At 66.1% G+C, this 12102-nt stretch overlaps 1 protein-coding gene across 1 annotated transcript; it reads right to left on the bottom strand.

The window, feature by feature from the left end:
• Positions 1-687: 687 nt before the first annotated feature.
• Positions 688-11274, bottom strand: EMID1 (EMI domain containing 1; the record flags this gene model as incomplete). The annotated part of the gene is made up of 15 exons (XM_080355065.1): positions 688-818; positions 2535-2625; positions 3997-4041; positions 4122-4166; positions 4290-4343; positions 4441-4493; positions 4570-4656; positions 4897-5034; positions 5181-5279; positions 5716-5851; positions 5981-6042; positions 6130-6216; positions 8489-8595; positions 8705-8818; positions 11105-11274. 15 exons carry the CDS (start codon positions 11272-11274, stop codon positions 688-690), a joined length of 1419 nt encoding a protein of 472 aa, XP_080211191.1.
• Between the last annotated feature and the right edge of the window lie 828 nt (positions 11275-12102).

Raw genomic sequence — 12102 nt, 5'->3', positions numbered from 1 at the left:
ACACGGGGGTGTCCCATGGTGGCACACTGTGGGTGGCTGGCACAGCCCAGCCGTGTGTCCCCTGGATCCCACCTCCCCATGGCCTCATCCCACAGCAGCACCAGGGACACTCTGTGACACCCACCAGTGTCCCCAGGCCACCACCTGTGGGCAAAGGGGACCCAATCCCACCACTCATGTCCCCATGGCAGCACCCATGGGTGCCCGTGTCACCCTAGGGGACCCCAAGGCGCTGAGTGATGCTGCAGGACAGGGGTTCAGGAGGCATTTAATGACCTCAAGGGTCCCCAAGCAGTGGGACAAAGCATGTGGCACAGGGGGTCCCCGCCAGGGGGGTCCCCACTGCCAACCCCCCTGAGCCCCTTCCCCAGCACGGGGGGGCTGTGGGGGTGGGGAAGGGATGAAGCACCCCCAGAGCTGCACCGGGGGTGGGGGCAGAAAAGGGGCAGGAGGGGCCCTGGCACCCCTTTGCCCCCCCCTAAAGGGGGTTCAAGCGGCAGTGACGGGGGGCAAGTCGCGGGGGGCTGGTGCCGTGCCACCAGCTAGCACCAAGTGCCCTGCAGGGCCGGGGGGACATGGGAGGGTGACCCCCATCCTGCCCCCCCCCCAGGATGATGTTGCTGCCCAAACCAGCACGGTGGTGGGCACGGGGCGGGGGGTGACAGAGGGTGACCTCCTCAGGCTCCATCACTGCTTGCCGGGGGGCCGCCGGGGGGGGGCCACAATGCGGTAGGGGAGGTGGCCGCTGCCACGCTTGCCGCGGGGGGGCCCAGATGTCACCGTGCCGGGGGGGGCGCTGCCCGAGCCAGGCTCTGGTTCTGTGGGGAGGGAAGGAGAGAGGGGTCAGTGGTGGGAGTGGAGGCGTGACAGACACATCCCTCCCCCGCCAAAGTCACGGCATCGGGTGCCATGCGTGGGTGCCCCTGCCCCACAGAAATGGCTCTGGCTGCCCCCAGGGACCCCCATGCTGGGAGGGGCACACTGGGACTCGGGGTGGGGACACACTGGGACCTGGGGGGACACACACATACAATGACCCCCCCAGCTGGCACCCCTGCCTGGCACCCCCCCCGCCAGCACCCTGAGAGCTGGCGTCCCCCCTGCAGGAAAGCGCAGCTGGAAGGTGAAGGAGCAGGAAGGGGGGAAGGAGGGTGGGGGACACCTGCTGGCCCCCCCGCTGGGCACTCTGGCACCAGGGGCTCCTTAGGCCAAGGGGGTTCCAGGGTCTCCCATCATCCCTGGGGCCTCCAGGACCCTCCAAGGCATCCAGAGTCTCCTCTGGGCCAAGGGGGCTCCAGGGGGTCACTGGGTTCAAGAGCAGCTCCAAGAGGAACATCATGGTTGCCCTTGGTGCAAGAGGTTCTCCATGGTCATCCTTCTCAATCCAAGAGTTTCTCCATGGTCTCACTTGGCTTGAGAGGCTCCAAGGAACTCCTTTAGTCCAAAGAGCTTCAAGGCCTTCCTCAAGCCCAGAGACTCTCCATGGTCTCAGTCCTTGGAGAACTCCATGGGCTTCCTTGGCCAAAGGAGCAACAGGGTTTCCTTTGATCATGAAGGTTATCCATAGGTCTCCCTTGCTTTGGGAAGGGTTCCATGGTCTCCTCCCTTGAACCTTGGGGAGCACCAGGATATCCCTTGGTTTGAGAGGGTCTCCATGGTTGTGTCTCTCAATCCAAGAGGGTCTCCATGGTCTCGCTTATTTCAAGAAGGGCTCCATGGTTTCTCTTGGTCCAAGGAGCTCCAGGGTTTCTCTTGGTCCAAGGGGGTTTCCATGGTCTCCCTTTGTCCAAGAGGGGCTCCAGGGGCTCCCTCAGTGTGAGAAGGGCTCCATGGTCTCCCTTGAACCCTGGGGAGCTCCAGGCTCTCCCTTGGTCCAAGAGGGTCTCCATGATCTCCCTTGGTTCAAGATGGGCTGCTTTGGTCCAAGGAGCTCCAGGGTTTCTCTTGGTCCAAGAGGGTCTCCATGGTCATCCCTCTCAATCCAAGAGGATCTCCATGGTCTCCCTTGGACCTGGGGGATTCCAGGGGCTCTCTTGGTCCAAGAGGGTCTCCATGGGGCTCCATTGGTTTGCGAGGGGCTCCCTTGATCCTCAGGGAGCTCCAGGTTCCCCTATGCCCAAGAGGGTCTCCATGGTTGCCTCTCTCAATCCAAGAGGGTTTCTATGGTCTCCATTGGTTTGAAAGAGTGTCTACAGTTTTCTTTGGTCCAGTGAGCTCCAGAACTTCCCTTGGTTCAAGAGAGTCTTCATGGTCTCCCTTGGTTCAAGAGGGCCTCCGTGGTCTCCTTTGGCTTGAGAAGGGTTTCAGGGGCTCCCTTGATCCTCGGGGAGCTCCAAGGTCTCCCTTAGCCCAAGAGGGTCTCCATGGTCATCCTTCTCAACCCAAGAGGGTCTCCATGGTCTCCCTTGGCCCTGGAGGACTCCACAGACCTGCTCCCATGGCCTCCAGCCCCCCGTGCTCCATGCCCACTCCTGGGGGGGCTACGGCATGCCCAGCTCATGCGGGGAGGGGAGGAGGGACGGTGGCGCGGTTACCTGGCCAGATGATGGCTTCCAGCAAGGTGACCCTTCTAGCCAGGACCTCCAGCCGGGCCTGCTGCCGCAGGAGGGTTTGGAAGCTACTGGCCTGGGGGAGAGTGAGAGAGCAGAGCAGAGCGCGCGTTGGCCCCGCCGCGGGCACGGCACGGGTGACAGGGCACGGGTGACACAGCGTGGCATAGCACGGGTGGCACAGGACAGGCAGCGTAGCACGGTATGGGTGGCATAGTGCGGGTGCAGCCCCGGCGGGGGGGTGCTGGTGCAATGGGTGGGGGGTGCCAGCTCTCCCAAGAGGTGCCCATGGCCCCAGGGGGATGCTCCCCCATCCCTGTGGGCCCAGGGGTCCCTTGCTGTCCCTTGATGTCCCCAGCAGTGCCCCAAGGGGGACATGGCTGTCCCCCATCCAGGGGTGTTCCTTCTGCCACCCTGCAGCACGCTGAGCCCCAACCTGCCCAGGGGGTCACCTGCTTGTCCTCAAGGTGGAGACTCAAACGGGTGTCCCTGCCCAAAGCGGGGGGTCCCTGGGGGGGCAGCACTGGGTGCAGGCAGGGGGTGCCCCAGCCCTCCGAGCGTCCCCAGTGATGGCACAGTGTGGGTGATGACATCACGCATGGCTGATGACATCACACCGCAGCAAGGTGGGGACGACACGTCACCCCGATGCCTGCCTGGCAGCAGAGGGGAGGGGGTGCCAAGGGACCCCCCAACAGCGCCATGATGTCACCAAGCCAAGGGCCACCGTGACATCATGGGGACCTGGTGACCTGCCAGCGGGGTTGGGGGCCACCCCATGGAGCGGGGGCCACCCTGGGGGCCCCTGTCCCCTCCCGTGGCCTGGGCTGGCCCCCCCCTACTCACCGTAGAGCCCAATCATTGTTTCCAAGATTAAAACCCTCTCTGCTAAAATCTTCAGCGCCTCGCGGAGCTGGTGCAAACCCTCCCCCTGGGGAGAAGAGAGGGACGAGGGTGAGGGGGGGACAGGTCTCTGCATGGCCACCTCTCCTGGGGGGGACACGGGTACCCCCCACCTCCCAGCACCCCTCGACTCACCGTGACACCAGGAGAAGGAGTTGGGGTACCTGGAGTGGGGGGGCACCAGCCCCCAGCTTTGCCCCTGGGGGGTCTGAGCCCTCCCTGTGCCCCCTCTGCCCAGGGGGGACTGGCTCTGCACCCCAACATTGGGGCATCCAGCATTTGGGAGAGACACAAGCACAACCAGGGACCCCCGTTCCATCAGCAGGGTCCCAGGGGTGGGACATGGGCAGTGGGGACAGATGGGGACCCCCGTGTTGGGGTTCTGGGGACAAGATGTGGGGTTGCGAACCCCATGCCCATAAAGACACGGGGAGAGCGGGGTTCCCCCCGTGCCCATCACCGCCCCCCCAGCACCCACAGGTGGCTGAACCCCATCAGTCCATGTGTCCCCCCGTGTCCCCTGTGCCACCCCAGTGCCACTCACCCAAGTGCCCTTGTCGCCCGGCTCGCCCCTGGGCCCCGGCTCGCCCTGAAACACAGAGAGGAGAGGGCCTGCCAGGGGGGGGCAGGGGGGGCTGCGGCCCGGGGGGGCCCAACCCAGCAACGTACCTGTGCCCCGTCCTGGCCACGGCTGCCTGGGGGGCCCTGGGGACCCTGGCGGGATAGAGAGAACCTGTCAGCACTCTGGGGGGTCAGAGCCAGCCCCCCCACTGTCAGAGGTGCTAGCAGCGCCCCCCCAGCTGAGACCTCCCCAACCGGTTTCACGAGGGCACTCACCCTGTCTCCCTTCTCCCCGGGGGGGCCGGCAGCTCCGGGGGTCCCCGCTCTACCCTGCACAAGGACAAGGCGGGTGCCATCAGCTCTGGGGAGGCCTGGGGGGGGTTAACCCACCCTGTGCCTCCCCCACCCCACTGCTCCCAGCACTTACGTCGGGTCCTGGGGGGCCAGGGGGCCCGATGGGACCTGGAGGGCCGGGGGGACCTGCAAGGAGAGGGGGGGCACAGCTCAGCCCTGGCAGTGCTGGGGGGGGCAGAGGGAAGGCAGGGGGGGAACTCACCCATCGGCCCCACAGGTCCAGGGGGTCCAGCGGGACCCACGATGCCCCCGGTGGCTTCAGGGAAGGTGTTGGAGAGGAGGGGGTCCCCTTGGAAACAGCACAGGGTGGTGGGTGGGGGCAGACCCCCCACTAGGGGGTCCCAGAACCCCCCCAGGGCTCCCAGCACCACCCGGCCACACCATCCCCCGTCTGGGCAATGCCCCCACCCAAGACCCTGTAGCCCCATTGCAGGGATGCTCTGGCACCATACAGCCCGCCCTGCTCCATCCTTGGGGTCGGCCTAGGGAGGAGACCCCCATCCCAGTCCCCCCCCAGTCCCCTCCTTACTGGGCTCAGCTAGATGGGGTATCACTGGCCCCACTGGGGCGGGGGGTCCTGGGGGGCCAGGGGGGCCGGGTAACCCCTTCTCTCCAGGGAGCCCCCTGGCCCCATCCCGGCCAGGGGGTCCTGGGGGACCAGGGGGACCTGTGGGGAGGAAGAGCAGGGTGAGGTTTGAGCCCTCCCCAGCCCCAAAACAGCTGCACGAACCCCCCAGATCTGCCTGGCAGGAGGGGGGTCCTAGGCGAGAGCTGGGCACTGAACCCCTGACCAGAGCTCCCGTCCCCCCTTACCTGGTGGCCCCGTTGGACCCTTCACCCCTGGAGCACCCGATGGTCCCCGTCCTCCTGCATCTCCCTTGGGGCCAGGGGGGCCCCGCCAACCGGTTCTGCCTGCAGCAGAACAGCACCCTCAGGGGAGCACACAGAGACCCCCCTTGGAGGGTGCCCCCCACCCACACTCCATCCCCACATTGTACCCAGGCACAGGTCCCCACTGCAGCCCTGGGGAGCATCAGTCCAGGGGGAGCCCCGAAGTGCCCCATCCTGCCCCAAACCAAAGCATGGGGGGTGAAGCCCTGCAAACCCCAGAGCTGACCTGGTCCCCATGTGTGGCTCAATGTCACCACCATCCCCTGAGGACAGCGGGGGTGGCATAGGGGCCACCCCAATGCCCATTCCTTCAGGGTCAGGGGCTCCAAGAAGGGGTGCCCCCCCAAATCCTGATAACACCCAGGTACTTTATCCCAGGCGATGCTGCTGGTTGGCACTGCCACCACTGCCACCGCCACAGGATTTGGGTTGGGGGGGGACACAAGGCGGGCACCACTGTCCTTACCATCATCCCCGGGGCTCCCGCGGGCAGCTGGGGATCCCCAGAGCTGTCCGGTCTTTGGTCCCCTGCCCGGGGAGCTGCCTTGGGGTGCTGGGGAGGGGGGTGGTTCAGCCACTGCCAGCCGGGCCACCTGGCAATGAGATGGGAGAGCTGGGTGCCACAGCATGGGGGGACATGAGGTGAGACCCCCGCCCAGGTTCCTGCAGCCCCCAAGGGGTGGCACTGCATGGCGGGGTCAGTGGCACCCCGGGGGTCTCACCTGTGCCTCAAGGGTGGCCAGCCGGGCTGTCAGCTCCCCGACACGGCTGCAGTTCAGGCACCCTGCGGGGGAACAAAGTGGGGCATGGGTGGTGGGGTGGGGGGCGCCCACCCCTCTTTGCCCACGCCAGCATTTGGGGGGACACACACCTGAGAAAGCCGTGGGGCGCAGGGGGGGCCGGCGCGGGGCAGCGCTGGGGCGCCCGGCATCACGCAGGGCGAGGAAGGTGTGAGGCTCTGCCGAGGGAAGGGGGGTCAGGAAGGGGGGACCCTCTCCCAGGGCACCACCTCTGGTGGGAGACCCCCCAAAAGGCCATGGGGGAGCCTGCTGCTCCTCACTCCAAAGTGTGGGGGGTGGTTTGAAGGGCATCTCATGGCTTCTGCCCTGTCCTTGCTCCTGGGGAGCTTTGGAGCCCCAAACCCACACAGAACCCCAGGGCAAATCCCCCCCAAACCCACTCATGTCCAAAAGCAGATCCCCCCAAACCCACCCACAGCCCCTGGGAAGATCCCCCCAAACCTGCCCATGTCCTCAAGCCAGATCCCCTTGAACCCATGTGTGACCAGCTGGATCCCCCAAATCCCACCCGTGGTCTTGAACCAGACCCCTCCAAGCCTCCCCATGGCCACACACCAGATCCCCCGAAATGCACCCCATAACCCTCAGTCAGACCCCCCAAACCCACCCACGACCACATGCCAAATCTGCCCCCAAACCCACTCATGGTCCCAAATCAGAACCCATCAAAACCCCCCCATGACCACACGACAGATCCCCCACACCCATCCCATAACCTCAAGCCAAACCTCCCCAAAGCCCCCCCACAGCCCTGAACCGCGTCCCCCCCAGCCCCAGCTCAGGGGTGGCTTTGAAGAGGGGGCACATTCCTGGGGACACTGCCCACATCCCCCACCCATTGCAGGGTCCCAGCGCCCTGTCCCCACCAAGGGACCCTGGGGACAGTGGCTCGGGGCCACCCAGCGTGGCAGGAACGGGGTGTCTGGAGCAGAGCTTGTGGCATTGTGCCCCCCCGCGTGGCCACCCCACCCCGGCACGGCCACCGCCATGCTGCAGGGGACAGCCAGCGCCGCCCTAAGCAGGCCCAGATGTGGGGCACCCGGCCAAGCACGCACAGAGCAGGAGGAGAAGGAGGAGGAGGAAGACCCCCCCGCCTCCCCCTGCGCTGCTGCCACCCAGCTGGCTCCAGAGCCCCTCGTGCCAACCACTGTCCTGCACGCCCTCAGTGTCACCCCACTGTCCCCAGGGTGCCCCCGCACCTCAGAGCCCCCCGTGCCCCACAGAGCCGGTGCTGAGCTGAGGACCCACAGCTCTATCTTGGGAAAGGGGGAGGGAGGAGGACGTGGGTGACGATGGGGACAAAGAACTTTCCCCCAGGCTGGGGGGACCCGTCCCACCACGCATGGCACAGCCTTGCACCCATTCATCTGCCTGCACATAGGCAGCTGCCCACCCGCCAGCCGGGCACAGGCAGGGACAGCGGGCAGGGACAGCGGGCAGACATCCCCGGGCACAGCCACACACCTTCCCAGACAGGAATGTCTGTCTTTCCATCCATCCATCCATCTATCCATCCATCCATCCATCCATCCATCCATCCATCCATCCATCCCTCTGCACCCCACCCATCTACCGACCTTCCCAGTCATCCACCCACAGGCACATCCAGACAAGCACCCACGTGTGCACCCACCCCACACCTACCCACCCAGCCAGGCCGTCTGTCCATCCACCCACCCACCCACCCGCAGGAACTCCTCTCCATCCATCCACCCACCCACAGGACAGGACACCCACCCACCCACTGACACAGAACATCCCCCCAGCCATCTATCCACTCATCCATTCACCCATCCATGGACACAGCAAGGCACCCAGCCACAGGGACACCCGTCCACCCACTTACCCACCTGGGGAACATCCATTCACCCATCTACAGGAACATCCATCCATCCATGCACCTACCCATGGGAACATATATCTATCCATCCACTCACACATCCCTGGGAGCATCCACTCATCCACCTACCCACCCATGGGAACATCCATCCATCCCTCCATCCATCCACCCATGCAGAAGAGCATCCACCTATCCCTCCATCTGTCCACACAGAAGAATGTCCATCTACACAGAAGAACATACATGCCTTCATGCAACCACATAGAACATCCATCCATCTCTCCACCCATCCATCCATCCATCTCTCCACCTATCCATCCATCCATCTCTCCACTGATCCCTCCCTCCATCCATCCCTCTGTCCATCCATCTCTCCATCCGTCCACCCATCCATCCCTTCACCCTCCATGCATCCCACCCACCCACAGATGGGTCCATCTCGCCATCCTGCTCTCACCTCCCCACTCTTCCCATCTCCACCAGCAATGCCAATGGTTGGGAACACATCCCAGGAGCGACACCCCCCCAGCCATGGAGAGGACCGGGAGCCCAGCGCCAGGGCAGGATGAGGCCCTTCCCATGGCTCCCACCTTCCTCGCAGTTGGCCCCGGCATGCCCAGGGCAGCACCTCCACTCCAGCGCTGTCACCGTCTTGTAGCTCACCCTGTAGATGGGCCGGACGATGGCGCGGTAGCTGCTGGCGCAGAGCAGAACATGGCGTTCAGACCAGCCCGTGGGGCAGTGGGGCACCCCAGGGTGCGGGGGTGGGATGTGGGGTGTCGGGGGATGCTAGCGACACCGCTCACCTGCCCCCGCCACACGCCAGGGGCCAGCGGCAGCCCTGGAAGACCCGCTGGAGGAAGGTGCCATTCTGGACGTGGCATGACACCGTGCGTGTCACCGTGTAGGAGCACCAGTTGCTGGAAGGGAAACCACTGCTCAGCCCTGCCTGGGGGACACGGCGCGGCTGGCAGAGGTGGCAGTGTCACCCGGGTGTGTCCCCCTCATCCCAGGGGGTCTTGCCCCACAGATTGCCCTGGGAGGCACCCACCTCCAGTTTTTGGGGTGCCAACGAGGGACGGGGGCTGTCCTGGTATGCCGGGGGGGGCTGGGGCCCCACATTCCTGCTGCATTCCCGGCCCGGCACGGCGCTGGCGCCGGCTGGCCTGGAGCGGGGCCCGGAGCCCCCCCGCGCCCCCAGCCCACCCCGCACAAAGGCTCCTTTCTTCGGGCGCCTGCCAGCCCCACGCCGGCTCCTCATGCCAGGCTCTGCCCACCCCGGGCATCCCCCCCCGGGCCTCAGTTTCCCCCTGCAGAGAGGGGGACACAACACCCAGTGCCCCCATCCCCGCGGCAGGCAGGACTCGCTGTACCCTCGGCGACTCCAAACTCTGAGGCTGTGCGATTTGGGTCCAAAACCCAAGCTTTTTGGGACCGCTGCCGCACTGCACGGCCCCTGTGAGCAGGGAGGCGGTGGCGGTGGGGACAATTGTCTGGGAGGTGCCGGGGGGGGACACACAGCAGGGTGGCACAGGGCTTTCCGGCTGGGCAGCGTCCCAGGCGGGCGCCGTGCCAGGGCCACGAACGCGCCGAGCCCGCCGGGGCTGTCTGCACGCTCCTGCTGCCGCCCGCCGTGCCAAGCGGGGTCTCGGGGGGCGGCGGCACCTCCGGTCCCCCTGCCCAGGGTGACAGCCCTTGGCATCGTCCCCCCACCTGGGGGGAGCATCCATTTCCCGGGCGCTGCTCCCCATGCACGGGTGCTGCGCCGGGATGCGGCTGCGCCGTCTCGGGGCGAGGATGCAGCGGCGGTGCCAGCCACAGCTGCGCTGGATGCCCGCGGGGATGGGGATGGGTCCTGGCTCATTTCAACTCCCGCCTGGCAGAGGGGGCTGTGGGGGAACGTTTCTCCCCCGGGAATGGGGCAGGAGCTGGCGGGCACTGGCGTGCGAGGGCTCGCATGGCCTGGCGTGACCCGGCCCACCCGCTGCCGGGCTGGCACTCGTGCACCGAGCGGGCCCGGGCTCTGCTGCCGGGGCAGGAGCACACCTGGGGCAAAGCCCACGTTGGGGCTGGCTCCAAATCCCACCCCCGTTTTCCAAAACCAGCCTGTTGGCTTCGTGCCCCCGTGCTTGGACATGCGGGACCCCAGCAATGTGTTAGCCTAATGGAAGAGATGGGGTGGGTGCTTGTGGGTTCCCCAATGCCAACAGCAAAGTGATGGGTGCTGGATTGTGTGCTGGAGGGGTCCAAGGAGGGGACACATGGTAAGGGGGTGCCAAAGTGCCGGGGGCTTCCTGGGCTTGGCCGGGAGGGGAAGGGGAAATGAGGCAGCTTCTGCCCGTCGCCTCGCCGACCCGAGCGGAACCGGGAGGTCCCGGCAATCCGGTGCCGGAGACACGGCCAGAGCCAAAGATTTCCTGTAAACAACCCCCCCCCGACACCCTATCTGCTGCTTCACCGGGGTGGGACAGTGGGGACAGGGACCACAGCCCCCAGAACTGGGCAGCACAAGCCCCCACCACCTCCCAGGGATGGGCAGGACCCTGGGGCCAGGGCCACTCACCCTGCACCAGCCCCAGCAGTCCTAGTGTGCCCAGGTAGCCACAGCAGACCCAGCATACCCAGGTAGCCCCAGCAGACCCAGTGTGCCCCAGTAGCCCCAGTAGCCCCAGCATCCTGCTAGCCGTGGTAGCTCTGATAACCCCAGCAGTGATGCCACAGCCAGTAAATCCTGCTGGCCCCAGTAACCCCCCTAGAAGGTCCCAGAAAGCCTTGCTAGCCCCAGTAACCCCCAGCCCCAGTAAGTCCTGCTGGCCCCAGTAACCCCTAACCCCAGTAAGTCCAGTTAGCCGCACCATCCCCCGTGAGTCCCAGTGCCAGTAGCCCCACCAGCATGAACCAAGCAGCCCCTCCCGTTCAGTCCCCAACACCCGGTCCCCCTCGGGACCCGACATCCCCCAGTTCCCGGTACCTTCAGCCCCCCGATACCTTCATCCCTATCGCCATGATCCCCCCCGCACCCTGTGCCCGGTGCCCCCATTCCCGATACAGAGCCCCCCGCTACCTGATGCCTCCCGAGCTGGGTGCCCCCATCCCCATCTCCCCAACCCCCCTCCGCGCTCCCTCCACGGTGCCCCCCGTTCCCGGACCCCCCACCCGGTGTCTCCGCTCCATCTCCCCTGTGCTTCCCGCCCCGGTGCCGGTACCTGCGGGCGGCGGGCTGCAGCACGGCCGGGCTCCAGGAGCCGGCGGCGGGCGGCAGCAGCAGGCAGCAGAGGCACAGGCAGAGCCCCAGGGGTGCGGGCAGCGGTGCGGGCAGCGGTGCGGGCAGGGGCAGGCAGCGGTGCGGGCAGGGCCCGCGGGCACGGCCCGCCATGCCGCTCTGCTGGGCTCGGGCACCGGCACCGGCACCGAGCGGGGCGGCGGGAGGGGGAGGGGAGGAGGAGGAGGAGGGATGAAGGAGGAGAAGGAGGAGGAGGAGAAGGAGGGACCCCCCGCCCCTCTCTGCCTCCCGCCCCGCCGGCCCGGAGGTCCCGCTGGCGGCACCGGTGTCCCGGCACCGACACGGAGAGGGACATAATTTATGGGGGGAGGCACAATTTGGGGAAGGGGGACACTGGCCCGGGGTGGGGGGGGCCTGGTGGAGGCACAACCTAAGAAGCCGGGGTGGAGGGTGGAGGGCCGGGGTGGGGGGCTCAGCTCAAGGAGGGGACATGAAGCCGGGGGGCTCGTCCCAAATGGGACACCCTGGTCCCCGTGAGAGTGAGTGTGTCCAGGTATGAGCTCCGCCACGGCCACCTGCGTGGGGACACGCGTGTGTGCACACGGATGTGCACATCCCTGTGTGTGCATGTGAGCACACGCGTGTGTGCATGTGCATGAGTGCATACGCATGTGTGCTTCTCTGTGTGCACGGGTGCACACGTGTGTGCTGCTGTGTGTGCTTGAGTACACACTTGTGCATGTCCTGTGTGTGCGCACGGGTGCACACGTGTGCGCATCAGCATGTGCATGGGTGAACACGTGTGTGTGTTCCTGTGTGTCTGCATGGGTGCTCACACCTGTGTGCTTCTGTGTGTACTTGGGTGCACACGCGTGTGTTCCTGTGTATGCCTGGGTGCAGACACGTGCGTGCTTCTGCATGTGCATGGGTGCACATACATGCGTGCTGTACGTGCATGGGTGCACATGGGTGCGTGCATCC

This window comes from Nesoenas mayeri, assembly GCF_963082525.1.
Source record: "Nesoenas mayeri genome assembly, chromosome: 17".
Lineage (NCBI taxonomy): Eukaryota > Metazoa > Chordata > Aves > Columbiformes > Columbidae > Nesoenas > Nesoenas mayeri.
The sequence above is the reverse complement of the archived record's forward strand: the minus strand, read 5'-3'. Positions and strand labels throughout refer to the sequence as shown.